Here is a 20,149-nt window from a genome sequence, read left to right on the forward strand (position 1 = left end):
TATTTACTTTTCTTTTTTTTAATGATAGAATGTTTGTTTTAGTATGCAAGACATTTGTCACCAAGTACCATTATATGAAGCTAGGTTTTGATTGTTCTAACAACAAAAAATTGATGTGTCAGGATGTTTGATTGAGCTACAGATATTGCCTTGCAGCCAGTTCTCAAGCATCTTGGTACGTCTGTGAAAAAGCTCCTTTGAAAGAACCATGTTTTTATTACTTGAGAATAACAATGAGCATGTTGTTGCACAGAGGATGGGTTTTTCCTAATATTTTTCAAACCACACATCACAATTACGTTACGTTAGACTTTGAATAGCCGCTGGTACGGTTTTTATACCAACATATCTTTTCCTTTCTTGCAGGGATGACATTGCAGATTTGAAAGACGCTAAGAAGCTGTTAGAAGAGGCTGTAGTCCTACCACTTATTGTTCCAGATTTCTTTAAAGGAATTAGACGACCGTGGAAGGTAAATGCATCTTGTAATTTCTGCGGCTGAAGTGACCCCCCTCGAAACCAGTTTGTAAAGGGTATCTGATTTAAAGGGGTTCTGTTCTGTATCAGGGCTTCTAGAATTTTTATAAAATCCACTAGCCATGAGATCAGTGATTTAAAAAATGTACTAGCCACGATTGAAAATTCACTAGCCCTACTTTACTTTGAGTTCATACAATTTTACTGATAGTAATAAGTGGATATGTCACCTAAAGAGGGATATAGAGCTTAAAAACATTAAGACTGGGGGATGGGGACAGGATATTTATTTTTACAAAATAGGACTTAAATGCAGCAGTTGACAACTTGGTTTTCACTAGCCGTCGGGCATGGCAATAGTAGTTATTTGGTAGCCCATCATTGAATATCTATCACTAGCCATGGGAGTGGGGATACCATAATCTAGAAGTCCTGTGTACTGATATTTAAAAAGGGACTGTAAACAAGACTTCGGGTTTCAGGGAATTCCACTTTACAGATGGTTTGGTTTTGAGGAGTTTCACTGTATTATGAAGGTATCCAAGCAGCTAAATGTGTTATTAATGTTAATCTCTGGTGTTGGTGAATGTTTTCTGCTGTTGTCTTTATTGTTTTATGATCTCTCATATTTTAAATTACTTTATTTTATTTCTTGTGCTACCAAATATGTGACTGAACATTTAACACTTTTTTTTTCTTCAACATGAATTTAAGTTAACTTCTGCATATATGTTATACCCTTACATTGGATTTGTTTTAAAAACATTGTGTTACGCCAAACAAAATAAATATCTGGTCTCTGGTTAGCACGCCTGTTGATTTTGACCCTCGCTCGTCAACGTGTTTTTTTTTTTTTAGTGTTCCGCGATATGACATAAATATTTGCCGTGTTTTTCTTGCTATGATGTTAAACCACATTTGGAATCAAAATGTTATTGCGTATGAACTAGGATGTGCATTCTCAGTTCAATTTAAATATGCCCCTTATTTCAGTATCAAATATTACCTACCTTTTCATGCTTGAAAAAAATAAAAAAATAAAAAATTATGGAACCCTGGTCTGACCAGAGACCAACTTTTTTTATACGCCTGTCTATGATGAGTCGTATTATTGTATAGCATTGTCCGTACGTCCGTCTGTTAACTTTTTCTTATCCGGACCATATCTTGCATACGTGACCATTGAACCCCCACATGTAGGAACAACTTGGTATGGCAGCGTGTCGCGTACTATTACTAAGTCACTGTGACCTAGTTTTCATGGTCTACTGCACATAACAGTAAATCTTTGTCTGGACCATATCTTGCATACAGATGCATACAGGACCATCAAACCTCACATGTAGAAACAACTTGGGATGGCGGTGTGTCATGTAGTATTACTAGGTCACTGTGACCTAGTTTTTACGATCTACTGCACATAACAGTAAATCCTTGTCTGGACCATATCTTGCATACAGATGCATACAGAACCATCAAACCTCGCATGTAGGAACAGCTTGGGATGGCAGTGTGTCGGATACTATTACTAGGTCACTGTGACCTAGTTTTCACGGTCTGCTGTACATAACAGTAAATCCTTGTCCTGATGCAGGCATCAAAATAAGTTGAGAACGGTCGTTAGGTTACCGGGAGGTTACCACATGTAAGGGAAGTGTGTCAACGTAACAGTAGTTTTGTTTCCAAATGTAAACCAGGCAATGCATTCCGGTCTTCCGTGTTTCGTTTTCTCGTACGAAATTGCACCGATGTTCGTGCGCACTTATGCAATTGCAAAGCAATTTCGGCAATCCGTGTTTAAGCAGTGCCCACTAGATAAATTTACTGCCTGCAGATGTTATTTTGCATACAGATGCATACAGGATCACCAAACCTCACATGTAGGAACAACTTGGGATGGCAGTGTGTCTCATTCTATTACTAGCTCACATACAATTACTAGGTCACTGTGATACAAATAAATCATATAATTTGGCTATATTCTGAACATCATAGAAAAATCTTGTTTAGCGAATTGAATCATACCCGTAACATATTCATTAATTTCTATGGTTTTCCATCAAACTCCTGACGAGCATATCATGTACCTCACCGATACTTTTGTTTTTATTTGGCCTTTTTTATATTGGCATAAAATAATTATTCCATATTATATCGAGAGTGCCATCTTGTGTATATGTACTGCACTTCCATATTAGCTTAAACGCCATCTGTTTTGTCTTGAAAACGTGGTGGCATTCAGAATAAAATAAGTATTGAGTACTATGTTGTCTATATGTACAGTATGTGCATATTAGCAGAAAAAACTTCTATTTTATATAAGTTACATTAAATTTTATTGTTACTAATAGGTATCTTTTTCATGTGTCAACATTTTATATTGGATCTGGTGCTGCAGCTTATAGTTATAACATGCATGTCTGTACTTAAGATGGGTTTGATCTAGCCGTAGAAAAATTGCATGCAGTTTACAACCACACTTTTATGTTCTGAAAGCTGAAACTTTTTCATTAGCCTGTTTTTAATAATAATTTACCGGGACCAAATTTGAAGTTAGTTTGTTTTGTTTAACGACACCACTAGAGCACATTGATTTATTAATCATCGCCTATTGCATGTCAAACATTTTGTAATTTTGACATGTAGTCTTAGAGAGCAAACACACTACATTTTTTCCATTAGTAGCAAGGGATCTTTTATATGCACCATCCCACTGATAGGATAGCACATACATTTTGCTACGACCTTTGACATGCCAGACCGGCCTCGGTGGCGTCATGGCAGGCCATCGGTCTATAAGCTGGTAGGTACTGGGTTCGTATCCCAGTCGAGGCATGGGATTTTTAATCCAGATACCGACTCCAAACCCTGAGTGAGTGCTTCGCAAGGCTCAATGGGTAGGTGTAAACCACTTGCACCGACCAGTGATCCATAACTGGTTCAACAAAGGCCATGGTTTGTGCTATCCTGCCTGTGGGAAGCGCAAATAAAAGATCCCTTGCTGCTAATCGGAAGAGTAGCCCATGTAGTGGTGACAGCGGGTTTCCTCTCAAAATCTGTGTGGTCCTTAACCATATGTCTGACGCCATATAACCGTAAATAAAATGTGTTGAGTGCGTCGTTAAATAAAACACTTCTTTCTTTGACATGCCAGTTGCGGTGCACTGGCTGTAATGACAAATAGCCCAATGGGCTCCCAACGGAGATCGATCCCAGGTTGACTGCACTTCAGACAATTGTTTTAACTCTAGGTTAGATCCTAGCCGGGGACCAAATTTTATGTCAGGAACAGACAGTGTCAGGAAATGGGCTCTTTTCCCAGAACAAAAATGACTTAATTAACCATTATTTTCTAAGTTTTTTTGTTTTTGGGTGGGGGGTTTTAGGGGTGTATATGTATCTCACATCATTTACAAGGGACCCCTTGTAATAATCAGTGTGATATTGCACTCATCGTCATTTCATATCAAGTGTATGTCACTAAGTGAGCATGATGAATTGAATTGATTTCACTCAGGACATAAACTTGATATGAACACTTCATTTACTATCCTGTTATTATTGTGGCAGTAGTCTTTAGTATATTTGTGTATTGTTGCTTTAATGTCTTTTATTATTATTTGCTCTTGTCGTTTACTGATCTCTCTAATACATATTTATTGTATGTCCTGCTTACTTAATTAGCAACTTTTGTGTCTAATTTTTGGAAATGGGTCTTATTAAACATTTCAAGTGATCTGCATGTTTACCACATGATTTTAATTGCAAGATTATTTATTATATTTTATGTTTTGTTCAAAGGATCTTGCTTGTCACTCAAGTAGATCAGTGTTGCTGTTAAATAAAAATTATTTTCCAATTCCAGTTACAAAGGATAAATATATATAATTTGGTACATGATAACAGTTAAGGTTAATAATTTCTTTCTCTCTGACCTACAGGCATTTTTTTTTTTTTTTTTTTTTAAATTAGTATAAAGCTAGATTCAATGAAAGCATGTTATTTAAAATTAATATGATAAAATCCAATACAATAATCAACGGTGCTTTTTAGATTTTTTAATTTACCAAACATTTTTTAACTTAAATAAAACATTTTCAGAACTCGTTTTGATGAAATTAATTTACCGATAAAACCTTTTGGAATTTGGATTAATTCCCACAACACAAATAACAAATGTTGAACGATCACCCCTGTTTGGAATTTTGTCGACCTTGACATTACTTTTGTAGGGAGTTTTGTTGGTTGGTCCTCCGGGTACCGGGAAAACGATGCTGGCCAAGGCCGTTGCCACCGAGTGCGGTACGACGTTTTTTAACGTGTCCTCATCGAGCCTCACGTCAAAGTACCGAGGCGAGTCCGAGAAATTAGTCCGACTACTCTTTGAAATGGTAAGGCCCATAACTAACTGGGCAGCTGAATACAGGTTATGTTATCTTCCAGATTTTATGCTCCAAGAAGATGCCAAAGGATTTATTTTTTTCCTTCTTTCTTCGTGCGTGTAAATATTAAACAAAAATGTTGCATGCCCTTTGTTTCTTTACCTGCCACTAGGGAGTGCTGATGGTTGGCCCACCAGGTACAGGGAAAACGTTGCTAGCCAAAGCCTTGGCCACAGAGTGTGGAACAACATTTTTTTGCGTCTCGTCCTCTACTCTGACATCCAAGTATCATGGCGAGTCAGAAAAATTAGTGCGAATCCTTTTCGAGATGGTAGGTGATGTGTGGAAAAAAAAAAGTAATCCACTTTTAACATTCCAAGTATAAAGAGCCAGGCTTTGTTTTTGCTGGTTTATGTTTCACAGTAGTTTCATTCAAATTTCGAAGCATTGTTTTGAGCATCGGTCATTTCATTGTAGATCCACATTTTCTTTTATTTGCCTGATCACGTTTGAATTTATGTAGTGTAATGGCTTGGGGGGGGGGGGGGGGGGGGGATAATAATAACACTTGGAATGTTGTATCAATCATTTTTAACCTGATTACTTCCCTTCATCACCTCAATTTTTTTTTTTAATTTTCACTACCCAGATTTCACAGCTTTGATTAAAAAGTGCTAAAATGAATAGCCATGTACATGTATTTACTACTCAAAAGAATTTAAGGGTCAGACGATATTTTCGACATTATTTTCTGAATGTCAATTATATTAGCTAGACCATAATGTCACGCATGGTATTGTTCCATTTTGACGAAAGTGGGTCTAAGCAACCCATAAATGAATTAAAATCCACTGTCATTGACACTGTCGACTAGTTCTAATGGCGAAAACATGCTTACATTTGCACGTAAATTAGGGCGAAAGCGAAAGGTCTGCTAAGTGCCCATAACTTGCTTTTTCACAAAGCGCTTCATTTGCACGCTTTGCACGTGTATTCCATGTTCCCAATGCTGAATTTCCATATAATTGGAGCTTGCGTTCGTGTACGGTGCACACTCCAAATTTGACAATGGTACGACTTCAACTGACTATCGAAGATCGAGGAAGGGCTATTGCTTGGCTTCAGGATGGCAATACGCAAAGAAATGTTGCTCTGAGACTTGGTGTCAGTCAGAGTGTCGTTGGCCGACTGTGGCAACGGTACCAAGCAACGAATTCTGTTAGAAATCGTCCACGTTCGGGAAGACCCCGAAGCACTACAAATAGAGAGGACCGCTACATCACCAATATGGCTCTACGTCAACGCACAACCACTGCACGCCGATTACGTGACAATCTGCGGACTGCGACTGGAACTCGAGTGTCTGATCAAACCATACGCAATCGTCTGAGAGCCAATAATCTACGCTGCCGTCGCCAGGCTGTTCGACCACCACTCCTACCACGTCACAGAACGGCCAGACGTCACTGGTGCACGCTTCATCTGCAGTGGCAACGTGTTCAGTGGGGTCGAGTGATGTTCACTGATGAGTCCAGGTTTAGTCTCCAGTTCAACGACGGTCAGGTTCGTGTCTACAGACGTCCTGGGGAGCGCTTCGCTGACGTTAACGTTAGACAACGTCACCGGTTCAGTGGTGGCAGCGTCATGGTGTGGGGTGGCATCTCTATCCACCACAGGACCCCCCGTCTATGTGGTGGATGGCAATCTGAATGGAATCCGCTATCTGAATGAGATTATCCAGTCGTTGGTTCTCCCAGGCCTTCAGCAGATTGGCGGCGGGGCAGTTCTGCAGGATGACAATGCCAGACTCCACCGCGCCAGGGTGGTAACGGACTTTCTCAGACAACAAGGTATCGCCAGGATGGATTGGCCAGCATATTCGCCTGACTTGGCCCCAATAGAGCACGCCTGGGACGAATTAGGCAGGAGAGTTCGGGATAACCATGCCCCTCCGGCCAACCTTCATGATCTGGGTCAACTTCTTATTGCAGAGTGGCAGGCATTCCCCAAGAGTTCTTCAGACGTCTGATCAACAGCATGAGGCAACGATGTGTAGAGTGTATTCGTGCCAGGGGCGGATTCACACACTATTAAACAAATGTTCTATAATGTGTAAAATCCATGTTTGACAACCTTCAACTTTGACAGCATGTCATGTGACTTTCTTGTATACAGTGACGTTTATTTGTGGTTTTTTGTAAATATGGAACAATAAATAAAAAAATTGGTGTAGTTTACATCATCAATCTAATACACTCTGAAACTTATTTGGTTATAAATTTTTGACCCTTAAATTCTTTTGAGTAGTACATTTGAAAACACACATGAATATCATCTTGAATTTAGTTTTTATTTTCTGTCAGTTTTAACTTTTTCCTGCTGTGCATTCTTTTTTTCTCTCTTTTTTTTTTGCCCCCACTTTGACTTTTACACACAGAACAGAATTTTCCACAATAACATAAGAGAGACATACAGAATCAAGTAACAAAACACAAATTCATGCACACATAAACACACTTTTTGAATTTAATCTTGATTTTCCTTTTCTTTTTCAAAATGTCTATTATGGAAAGGCCAGACCTTTTTTATTCTATGTTTTACAGGCCTACTGACATTAATTTTCTCAATTTAGATTAAAAATAAATTTTGAAAAAGGTGCCATTCTTTATTAATGCCGATACCATCAGTTTAACAACTGCACGTGTATGTTAAATATAAATTTTAACAAGTTAGCATTCTTTGGATGTGTTTTCACTAGATGAATACAGTGTTACATATATTAAATAATTAACATATTTTATTATCAACATAGTTTACGGGAAACATGTTATAACAATTTCATGTAACAAACGATAGACGTAATTTTGAGAAGCAACGTCATTACATAATGTCTTAGCATGTGAAATAGTTTAATCACTTATCAAAATGACGTGATTTTGTAGTCTCCTTCTAATTGCGTTTTAAATGTTTTGACACAGTCCTTGTTATTCATAAAAAATAATATTATGTATAATAAAGAAATTATTCCACTTGTGTGTGGATCATACTGATTTTATAAAACGAGTGTCAGTATTCATGTGTTAACCCTCGCTCTCTTTCCGGTAATACAATAATCCTGGCACTCATTTTGTAAAATCCGTACGACACACAATCTCGTATAATAATCTCTGTATATTACATAGGGAGTATAAATTATTTCAGCTCTTATAATATGTGACATTGCTATTTCCTGGTATTTGAATTTTATTTTTATTCCGATTTCTGACATTGTTTTGTGTAACAGTTAGCCCATAAAACATAATAAAAAATGTCTGGCGTATAAACCTGTGCTAAAAATCATCAAGGTTTTTTTTAAATGTATAGTTTTGCATCCATGTATATGTACCATTTTGCAGGCACGTTTTTATGCACCGAGTACAATATTTATCGACGAGATTGATTCAATCTGTTCAAAACGTGGCAGTGACTCGGAACACGAGGCCAGTCGGAGGGTAAAGTCCGAACTGCTGATTCAGATGGACGGTGAGAACAATACATTAATCTGTGGAAAGTTGTTTACCTGTATTTTTTTACACACCAGTATTCAGAACTGTTATAGTCCTTTGCGATATGGTCCTTATCTCCCCTGATAATTAGCACTCTTTTGTTTGAAAAAACACCATAAAATCGTAAACCAAAATTGCACCCACTTCCGGAGAAGAAAGAACAATGGATGCAGATGCTCATTCTAAAACTCCTAGATCGAAGTCTGCCTATCATCACTACTGTTGCATATGCAGTAACTATAGAGGAAAGACTGTAGATAGTACATTAGTGGTCTTACACAGATTTCCATGCGACCAGATTCTGAAAAATGCCTGGCTGAAACGAATCCGAGTTGTGAGCCCAACGTTTCAGCTGAATGAAAAAAACTATCGTTTATGTTCAGCGCATTTTAAAGATGGAGTGTATACAAAAGGCGATAAATGTAACAACGTGCCTTCATTGTTCATATTAGATGATGGAAGAGTAAAGACCTTTGGAACAACATTGGTAAGTATTTTTATTATTATTAAAAAACTTCTTTTTTTTTTTTAATATAAATTACAGGCTATTTTCCATTACTGTAAGTATTAAAGTAATAGTTCTTTTTATTTATTTAAAAACGTTTTTTAAAATTATTTTAATTATTGTTTGTTTTGTTCGTTAATTCTGGGTAACATCTTTTACATTCCTGATTAAGACAAAAATAATTAGGATACCTAACCCAAATTGCATTAATATATATTAAAATAATAATAATAATAATTTAATAATAATAAAAATACTTACAAAACAATATTATAACTATAATAGACTATGTCTATCAAATTGTCCCCATCATACTTGGTAACCCCCTTGTGTTAGGTTAGGTTACAATCTGCACTTCTTTGGCAACACTCTGTGTCGATATTCTACTAAAATAAAAATTGTCTGTACATTTATTTAGTCCATGGACAAAATATACGGTAAATATAATTTTTGTGTATAGTAGACGAATTGTTCAACAACAATTTTTGGTTGTGGATGAATCATCTCGAGTTCAACAGTGGATGAAACATCCAGAGGATGAATCATCTGCATCCCAACTATGAAAACATTTTTAAAAATTTAATATAAAACAAATACCCAAATAAAATATTTACCCACCCAAATTAGTTTTTCTGCATTTCTGTAGTAAATTCTTATTATGAATGTATGTTTTCATTTATTTTAATTATTTACAGGTAGTGGAAAATGAGCCATCGAAAGACAAGGTGGATGCTGTATGTACAGCCGATAACTGTGATGATACTACACACATTCTATTTGGTTGTAATTTGTCAAACGAATATGCATGATTACTGTGGACCAGTTTCAGCACACAATTTTGGCATGCATTTACATAAGAATGAACAAACATGTACATTTTCTCAAACAAGTTGTTCGAGCCAGACATCAAACATAACATGTCCAAACAGATGTCAGATGATTTCAGTTTCTACTCAAACTAACTTTTCTACAACTGAAATGAAATCTGTGGGAGTGCAGGCAGCAAGACCAGATCTGATGATTGAAGATGTTGTGGAGTCGGATGAAAAATGTATGTTTTATACTGGACTACCAAATGCCGCCACATTCAACGTCTTGTTTAGTGAAATGACTGATGCTGAAAAATATACCCATAGGAAAGGGAACGGGAACAATCAAGGTCGACCTAGGATCCTTAGGCTGGTTGATGAGTTTTTTCTTATACTTATCCGGCTTAGACTGGGCTTCTATTGGGAGATATTGCACAGAGGTTTCACATTTCAACATCTACTTGCAGTAGCATTACCAGTCATTGGATTTCATATTTAAGTGTGAAGTGGTCACCTCTAACACCATGGCCATCACAATCTATAATTCGACAAACAATACCCAATAAATTCCGAAGAAAATACCCCAATTGTCGTGTAATAATCGATTGCACAGAAATTTTCACCCAAAACCCCCAGTCATTGAAAAACAAAAGTCTGATGTTTTCGCATTATAAGTCACATATGACTTACAAAGCCTTGTTGGGAATAAGCCCGTCAGGTGTAATAACATTTGTCTCAGACCTTTGGGCAGGAAGTATCAGTGACAAACAGTTGACCTTGAAATGTGGTATACTGGACATTGTCAAAGAGGTGATTCCATAATGGCTGACGTTAAGGGTTTTCTTATCTCGGACTTGACAACACCAAGAGGCATTCGGTTAATCATACCACCACTGAAATATCAATGTTTCACAAGAAGGCAGGTTGAAGAAACTAGACGTATTGCAAATCTTCGAATAGATGTTGAACAAGCCATGGAACGTGTTAAGAATTTTAGAATTTTGCAGGGTGTGATACCAATTAATCTTGCACATCAAGCAACCAAAATATGGAAGATATGTGTTAGTTTATCAAATTTGTTACCACCTCTTGTTCACGATGAAGATGAATGACAATTTATATGCATTTAGTATCTTTAATTTTTGTTAGTGATCATACAACCATGTACAGTGTATATTATATATTTAAACGTAATGGAATTTGATCCAGATTATATTGAGAAGAATATTGTGCCAACAGTAAAAAATAACTTTTGGAAAGACACTTTATTGGCTTGGTTGGACATACCTTAAAACATGTAAGAACAAACTCAGTAGTGACAATGACATACAGTCTCAATTTATTTGGTATAATGATGACATTAAAATAAATAATAACTCAGCATTTTATAGGTATGAAGCAGGGGTTAGGTATATAAATGACTTAATAGATGACGATGGTAAATTTTATACATATTATGAACAATTTATTACAATTTGTAAACTAACTGCAGTGTGTTCTGTATTATGATTGGTTAATTACATTCTTTTTCCGGGATCAAATGAAAATCACACCCGGAAAGCTAATGACATCATTAGCAGTTTGAACTGGCAAAGTTGACAATTCAAGGGTCTACAGTTAGATTGTAGCCAGGTATTTTTTTGAAGAAATGCCAAATATACAGTTAGTTCTGTAGAAAGACGATTCAGTTTACAATGGGTGTTATTGTTAACAACGCCTTTGGTCAAAAATGACATTTGTGGGATCAAATAGACAATAACACCTGCAAATCTAAAAACTCCATATGGTTATCTCCTAAATACAATGTTAAAATTAATTTTATACATTACTATAGTATTTTAAGAAAGAGAGACATGTTTTATTTAACGAAACACTCAACACATTTTATATTTACGGTTATATGGTTAAGGACCACATAGATATTGAGAGAGGAAACCTGCTGTCACCACTTCATGGGCAATTCTTTTCGAAAAGTCATCCACTGATGGCTCTTTGACTGTCCTCTTGTCTTTTGTTCAATGATTTTGCAATCTTTTTCACAGCATTGAAGTGAAGAAAATAATCATTGAAATGGGTTGAACATGTTTCGCTTAGCAGATTGACACTGTCGCAATACAAAAAGTTAATGTGGTGCAAAACAGGTGCATTTGATAACGTTTTGTCTGGCTTCTTGTGGTTGTCTAAATAATTCTGGTCACATTGCAAAATTGCTGCATGTGGAGCACACTGTTTTAATTTCTGACACAAACTTGTCATATCGATTGGTTGCACTGTGTTTGAATTATCCTGTCTCTTTGTAGAAGATGTGTTGCATGTATTAACACTTGTAGTTTCAGTAAATTTGTACTTCTTGAAAACTAAATCCTGAGATTTTTTTAGGACTCAATTTTCTTTTCCTTGGTTGTATCCATTTGCAGGTATTAGATGTTGATGCATCTAAACCAGCCTCCTTCTTTGTTCTGATATCCACGATGGCATATAACAGGGCAGCAACATGATTGCATGACTCTCCTTCCCTAAAATAAAATAGAAATAACTATTTACAACAAAACACCAATCATGTTATTAGGGGGCTTCTTTAGATGTTTATCTTTCAAACCCGGGGTGACATGGCTAATATAAAACATTTGTTTATAGAAGCTAAATTGTAATTTTATACATCGCCGGGTATTGACATGAATTTTATATGATGCTGTAGTAATATATTATGTGTATGTCTAAATAGCTCCATGGGGAAAAAGATATTATTTTTAATCAAAATAAGCTTATTAATATTTTCTCCAAACCAACAGTACCAATGAAGGGTGCCCCAAAAATATTTGTGTATTACATAAATTTAAAGAAAGGTTTTATTACATGTATAAAATCTGGGATGTTTTGTTTATTTATTTTACAACTCAACGGTTAGGAATCATTCATTTGAAAAGATTGCAATCACTCCATTATTCTCAGAAGAAAAAAAATCTAATTACATGATTAAGGTAAAGTGTTTATTCCTTTATAGTAATAATGTTTTTAGTGAATAAAAGATAAATGTACTGCACTGTATTAAAGACATACATATAAGTATATTGTTTATATAAATTGCCTTTAAAATTTTGTAAAGGATACAAATGGGTACCAGACGTTTCGCCCCGAGATAGGATGTCAGTTCTCCCCCACATGCATAACCAGTTCGCCTCCATAAAGATACCACTGCTCTTTTTAATTTTATGAAACACTATATATATAGAAATAAATTAATTAAACTGGTGATTATATCATCGGTGCCCTGACTGGGATGCAGACGATTCGTCCTCTGGACGTTTTGTCCACTAAAAATCCGCCCACTGTTGAACTCGAGATAATTTGTCCACTACAAAAAAAACTTGTATTAGTTATTTACTGTATATTACGTCCACAGACTAAATAAATGTATGGACACTTTATTTTAGTGGAATATCGACAAAGAATTGCCAGATTGTAACCTAGTAACCTAACAGCTTTGCCATGCCTATATCTCTGACATCGCCAGTGGCTTTGCCCATGGCAGAAGGGGAGTACCAAGTATGATGGAGACAATTTCATAGACATAGTCTATTATAGTTATAATATTGTAATTATAATAGGGAATGGGACAATTAAAGTAAATTTTTGATTATTGTAAAAATTTACAAATTTATTATGACGCATATATTAGTAGTTTACCACAAAACGAAAATAATTAATCATTTCAATGGCTAAGAAATATCATTTTAGATTTATTGGTCTAAATATTGTAATCGAGTGGACGAATTGTACATGGACGAATCGTCTGGAAAGCCCCTGACTGACACATGATCCGTCCAAATTGTGGAAAGACAACAATCCAAGAAAAGAAAAAAACACACACATACACGTGCGCACACTTTAACATGCCTCTAAAGAGTAACAAATAATTGGGAGTTGGGGGAGAACTGACTAAAATTTGGGGGCGAAATGTCATGGAATCGATACAAATGTTCACTCAGTTTCCTAAAGATGCCCTTCCCTTTTAAGAGCTGAACCTCAATATGGTGCAGGGGGTGTAATAGCTGTGGTACGAAATGACTTTTTGCAGTGGTACAAAGTGATCGGGGTACGAAATGACCAGGGTACGAATTGACTAGCAATCCTTACTACTGTAATACTAGATATTAAATTGACAGATCTTACCCAGCACTGCATGTGCATCCAGCAGCATGTACGTGTCCAGAAACCTTCGCCAAACACACCCACACGTCGTAATCAGGCTTCTGCTTCTCTGTCCCAGTTGTAGCAATGGGATAACTTTACATTTTACATAACCATGTGTACACGTCTCACTGATGTTGTGGAATTTAATTTCATGTACATGTTTATCTTCGTAAAATACTTTTGACTTCAACTGGCGTTTAGCCTTCACGGAGTTAGAATCAAAAGTCCTATTTCTGTTCAGCACCAAATAATTGTACAAATCAGCACAGCGCATAATTGGAATTTTATTTACATCTGTCTCCCATTTATCATGTAACGTCCATGGTTCTGGTAAATGTTCGTTGAAAGTTGTTCGAAATTTTTCTACATTCCACTTCTGTGCATTTTCCAAATCTTTGGCATTAATTTCACGCAACAGCTGAAGTTTCATCTCGTGTACGCCCTTCGCCCGTTTCACAAGTTCTGATCGAGTCCCCGAGACATGGGCTCCTCTTTGTCGTAAATATTCCTTCAGATTGGGCACTTTCAACTTGTAAAGATTGCATGCTTCAAAAATTCCATTGTTAGACGCCATTGTTATCGATTGTTTTTCCTCTCTGGAAGTGCGTTAACAGACTAATAATCAAGGGAGACCATTTTTCAGGGGAGGTAAGACCCTTATCGCAAAGGACTATTGGAGCCAGTTATCTTTTAATATAAAAATCCCCAGTGCTTTATTTTCTTTATTTTAAAATATGAAATTAAAAAGAATAAAAATTTATATGTAGGTGTTACTGAGAATAATTGAGCTTACCTATGAAATGACATACATGCAGGAACACAAATTTCAGTATTGCAGGGGACAATATTTAGAAATCTGAGGTAACCGGAAGTCGGTTCACGTGGTTTTCACCTAGGTAACCAATTGTTCGGTTACGTGAATTATTTTTGCATAACCTGTGGATTACCTGATCGGTTACCTCAAAGTTACGTTGAAATTATATTTTAAATACATAATTTTTAGCTCAAACATAAAGTTAAAACAAAATACAAAAAAAAAGAAGTTTTATAAAACAGTTTCCATTATGGAAATCGAAAGAAGTGACTTGTAGATGTTTCTTTTGTTTTCGTACGATCGTAGCGTTGTAGCTTTATTATCATTATCATTATTATTATCATTATTATTATTATCATCATCATTCACCATTTGCCATCGGGATCGCAAAAAGTAATTTTTAGTTGCCCGAATCTAACAACCACTGTCCTCGGGCATCGGGCCACCGTATTCTAGAACCTCTGTGCAGCTTGCGGAAGTTAATACTATTGTAAAAGGACTAAATATCAACCCAGTACTGAAACAAAATAGATACATTTGGAGGGAAAATGCCCATTCCATGGTGCATGATTAAACTAATACTTTTCTTTCATAAATAACAAATAAAGGCTACCATTTGTCACTGATATGTAAAATTTAGTATACAGCAATTAAAAAAAGCCCACCAAAAACCCAAACAACAAAATTAATGTCCAGTTCCTCTGAACTATAAAAAAACAGGCTACTCATTGGTGCATGATTAGATTAATAAAAATAAATCTTATAATAACATAAAAAGAAAGATCACAATTTGACACTGATATTTTGCGGTGGCGATGCTACTTTCACTTTATCGCTGGTACTTCTATACTACAGTGACGTTCCGAATGTTTGTTATTTAAAGCTCATTATGCGATGTTAGTATTTGTGACATTTTTGCATTTTTGTTTACGTTAAAACCGTTTTCAACCTTGTAAAATTATAGGCAATCCAATGTTATGTCTACATATATTCCTTTAGAGAGAGAATAGCAGCAGATAATTTAGGCGTCTTAGCGGTCCGTGCCACATTTCTTTAAAATGTTTGGCTCGACTCTATACTGAGTCTTTGGTCGCAAGTTACAACCGTTGCAATATACCGTTGTCTACTGCTTTGCCGCGCATCAAGTATCTAAAAATCAGTCGAAAACATTTGTCGGAATACTAGTAGTATGTCTGCATGAATAAACTTACTGTAATCGTGAAGTCTGAAAGTTTTAATTTCTGAACGTCTACAGGTCACGACGTAACCGATTTGCGGTTCGCGTAAATTTAATTTTGCGTAACCAACACGCGAACAGAATGGCGGTTCGCGTGAAATATTGTGCCCTGTATTGCTTCGCGATTTGCTACACAATGTTAAAAACAGTAAACAGTAGTTGCTAATAGATTTTCAGTTGACTAGAAATATCGCTAATCAAGATTTTGAAAACAAAATATTCCCCGACATGGAGAACACTACACTCGTGTCTGTTAGATACACAACAAGTGTACCGGGGTACTGGTTGTTTAAAAACACTATTGACAAACGAAAGCAAGTTGGGTATATTTTTAAATATGAGTGTAGTATTATTCTTCTATTTTTTTTTTCTTTTTTTTTTAATACACATCCTCAAAAAATCAATTATGATAAATTTAAACCTCTTTTCCAACTAAACCTCATCTATGGTGATTGATGATTAACATGTGACAGAGCAATTCATTTTGACAGTTAATTTTATTGGATGTCATGGTTTTGGCTTTTGGTTCATCACGATAAAGTAGCCAATCAGAGGTATTTAAATCTGTCTTTCTACATGAATATGCATGAGGGGGGAAAAAAATCTCACACTGTGTTCCCATCAACAGATGTGTAATGAAGTTCATTGGTGATGAAAAGTAGTCGCAAAGTGTTCTGGCAAAGACGTCCTGAAATTGAACATCCAACAAATTTCTAAAATACATCTCTGTTTCTTGCTATTTAATTGGATAAAATATATTCAAATAACAATGTACGTTGTTTTAGGTGTTGGGGGTGTATGCGGAGAGGACCCAACTAAAACTGTCATGGTGCTCGCAGCAACCAACTTTCCCTGGGATTTGGACGAAGCTCTCAGGAGAAGACTGGAGAAGCGTATCTACATTCCATTGCCAACAGGTACAACTGCTGCTTTTTGATTATGTTTGGTGTTCAAAGTGTGTTTTAATTGCTTTTTTTTTTTTTTTAATAGTGCAAATTATATATTTGATAACATTTAACATAAAAAACAGATACTAATCGTTTTTCCCCCATCATTTTCTTGTAAGCAAATTATTTAGTTTATTTGGCCATATTAAAAATTAAAATAAAATCCTTTTGAAATGCTTATCCTACTGCTAAATAGTACCACAATGCAAAGTCTTGAATATTTAGTTAAAATATGATTTATAGTTGTGCAGCAAGCACAGCAGAAGCAAGTAAACATTGGTGAGCCTGGCTGATATCGATTTAAGTTTTTAGGGGGGTTCAGAGGTATACGTTAAGATTTACTACTAATAATATTTTTTATTTAGAAGTATTAGATAATTACTGTACAGTAAGCGTAAGTGTTAGATAATAGCATGTAGAAATAAACTGGAACAATTCAAACACAGCTTAAAGACCTCTATTGTCACAGATATAGGCCATCATGGTTTTAATATTTTTGTTCTCTACATTCTTTGCCACAACAAGGCAGCTATTCCTTTGACTTTGGTTAATCCTTTACACTTCAAGTATTTACTATTATATAAAGTGTTGTTGAAATATTGTTTACATATTTTGCCTTTGTACATACCGATTACCTACCCACATTTCTTCTGTTATATGTTTTTAGTGTAATATTATTTTTGTCTGTATTGCAGTTGACGGTCGAGTGGAGTTGTTAAAAATCAACCTGCGCGAGGTGGAGCTCGACCAGACTGTAGACCTGGAGAAGGTTGCCCTCGAACTCAATGGCTACTCTGGCTCCGATATCACCAATGTCTGCAGGTAATTAGTTTTATTTCACCCTGTGACACGACTTCTGTGCATGATCAGTAAGTTCACAAGCAATACCTAAAGGGTCGTCTCATTATGTGATAAGTAGCACTGACTTGTTGCATACGATCAGATAGTACTGTTTGAACACCTAAATCGGAACAACTTTATTGTTATACATTCCGATTTTTGCAGGGCCAGCAAATCGCATGCGACAAGTCAGTGTGACTAATTGCATAATGAAAGCACCGCTTTAAAGCATAATTTCTGAATGATAATTTCTGTTTTTGACTGGTAGATGAGTTGAATATGGTGGTTTATCGGTCTGATATTATTTTTGAAAGAAAAAGCTATGATTGGGGGAGGCACCAAGGGGCGGAGGTTGTTGTATGCTTTAAAGTTAAATTATTGGATGACATTTAATATGTTTCTGCTTGAGGGTTTTTCATTTAGAAAAGAAAGAGTATTTTAAAAACTGAACCTTGATATGATTATTGATTAAAAGTGATGGCTTGTTTTCTTATTTGGTATCACATGTCTCAACAGTGACCACACTGAATACAAAACAAGTAGCTGTTAAATATCTTTCTTTTGTTGTATGATAGCTGTCATGTTTTTCACACTTTTAATGTCTTGATTGTTTTTTTATATCAAAATAACACCACTGGCTGTATTGGTTTATATGCATTAATGTTAATTATTTCAGGGATGCTGCAATGATGTCATTCCGTAGAATAATCGAGGGCCTTCGACCGGAAGAAATCCGCAACATTCCCAAAGAGCAGCTCATTCAGCCGACGTCGATGGACGACTTCAAGAAGGGCGATTCTCAAGGTTAATAAAAGTGTTTCCAAGCAAGATCTCGAGAAATACGAAAAGTGGATGAGCGAATTCGGTTCTGTTTGAGAAGAATTTGTGATAAGGACACCACCTGATGTCAGACTACTCTCGTTCAAGTGTTGGAGGTCGTCTTGAAGTAATATCAGAAACCAGTGACTGTCCGACAGTGATATCAAACTAGACTACAAATTACATTCACATGCATGGTTATTTCTCTGTCACTACTTACACACATCATTCACACTCTGTCTTTGTCATATGAGCCTGTTACTATATAGATGATAGTGAAAAAAAAAAAAAATTGTATATAAGATGGTAAATATATGCTATATGTAGGGTGTCTCAAAGTGTTGCTCAGGAGTATTTTTTCAATACAAAATGTAGATTTTATTATTCCTTGAAAGATGTAGAGCTGAATTTACAAAAGGCGATCATAACATGATTTATTTTTGATGTGTGTATATCTTAAACAATCACCAACTACTTTGTTTATTGCAGGTTATTAAATATACACAGCTGTTTAAAAAAGTTAAATGTTACTAAGAGATAAATGGCTTTCGTAAATTAATTTCAGTGAAACCTCTCAAAACCAGACCCTCGATAAACCGGAATTCCCTCAAAACCGGACATTTTTCACGGTCCTTTTTACCGAATCAGTAAAGAACCTAACCTATTTAAACTGGATACCTCTTAAAACCGGACATTTTACTTGGTCCCGAGGGTTTCCAGTTTACAGGGGTTTCACTGTATTTAGTTGTTTTGATAATAAAGTTGATATATCTTTATCAGCTATTCAGTCACTTTTTTAAGGAAATGTACATTATTTTCAGACAGTAAATTACATATTGATCCTAAACTTTCAGTCATTTTGATTGTGTATCCCCTTTTCAATTAACCTGACAGTACATATATAATTCAAAGCATATATTTCAAAATATAGCCATGTTACCAGCTTGGTAATAGTGATGTTGGGTAACCAAAACATTGTGTGCATATCCATTATTGTAATTTACTGATAAAGAAGATAAGTTTTTGCTTTGTCAGTGTACTGTACTATTTATTGCAGGTTGAAAAAAAATTGTTGGTATAGTTAATGTAGTGATCAATAATTAACTGTCTTTTTACATCAACCAAAACAATTCAAAGATTTTTAAAAATGAGAATAATGGTTTAGTGCCTGTTTTTCATCACTATTCCTTTAAGAAGAATTGCTCAAAGAAGTTATCTTATATAATATGTAATTTTATAATATGGTGTATATTTTCAATATTGTTTAAAAAAACAAATTATCAAGAGAGAAAGTTCAATACTTTTGTATTATTTCGGCAGGTTATATCCCCTACATTGTTTGGATTGCTCAGAAGTTTTTTTGAATATGAAATTTACTCGTTTCATATTCCTATAATTAAAGTAAATAATAGTTTTAATAAGACCCACTAATAAATGTTTTAGATCTGTATGGTGGTGTTGTGTTAATTTTTCATTACTGTGTTACTAAATGTCTGTAGACTGGCTTTGTCTACATGCAGACAATACATGTACAACTTTAATAAAGTAGATACGCCACATTTGTATGATTGACATGGATG

General features: G+C 35.6%; 1 protein-coding gene across 1 annotated transcript in view; it reads left to right on the forward strand.

Moving 5' to 3' along the window:
- LOC121370752 (katanin p60 ATPase-containing subunit A1-like) overlaps nucleotides 1-20,017 on the forward strand; it is a 32,061-nt gene extending 12,044 nt beyond the window's left edge. Inside the window, 7 exon segments of the mRNA XM_041496192.1 lie at nucleotides 367-472; nucleotides 4,710-4,868; nucleotides 8,255-8,381; nucleotides 16,749-16,880; nucleotides 17,606-17,732; nucleotides 18,427-18,541; nucleotides 18,543-20,017. Coding sequence (XP_041352126.1) covers nucleotides 367-472; nucleotides 4,710-4,868; nucleotides 8,255-8,381; nucleotides 16,749-16,880; nucleotides 17,606-17,732; nucleotides 18,427-18,541; nucleotides 18,543-18,626 — 850 coding nt within the window. The 3' untranslated portion in view covers nucleotides 18,627-20,017.
- The last annotated feature ends 132 nt before the right edge of the window (nucleotides 20,018-20,149 follow it).

Source organism: Gigantopelta aegis, chromosome 4, assembly GCF_016097555.1.
Source record: "Gigantopelta aegis isolate Gae_Host chromosome 4, Gae_host_genome, whole genome shotgun sequence".
NCBI lineage: Eukaryota > Metazoa > Mollusca > Gastropoda > Neomphalida > Peltospiridae > Gigantopelta > Gigantopelta aegis.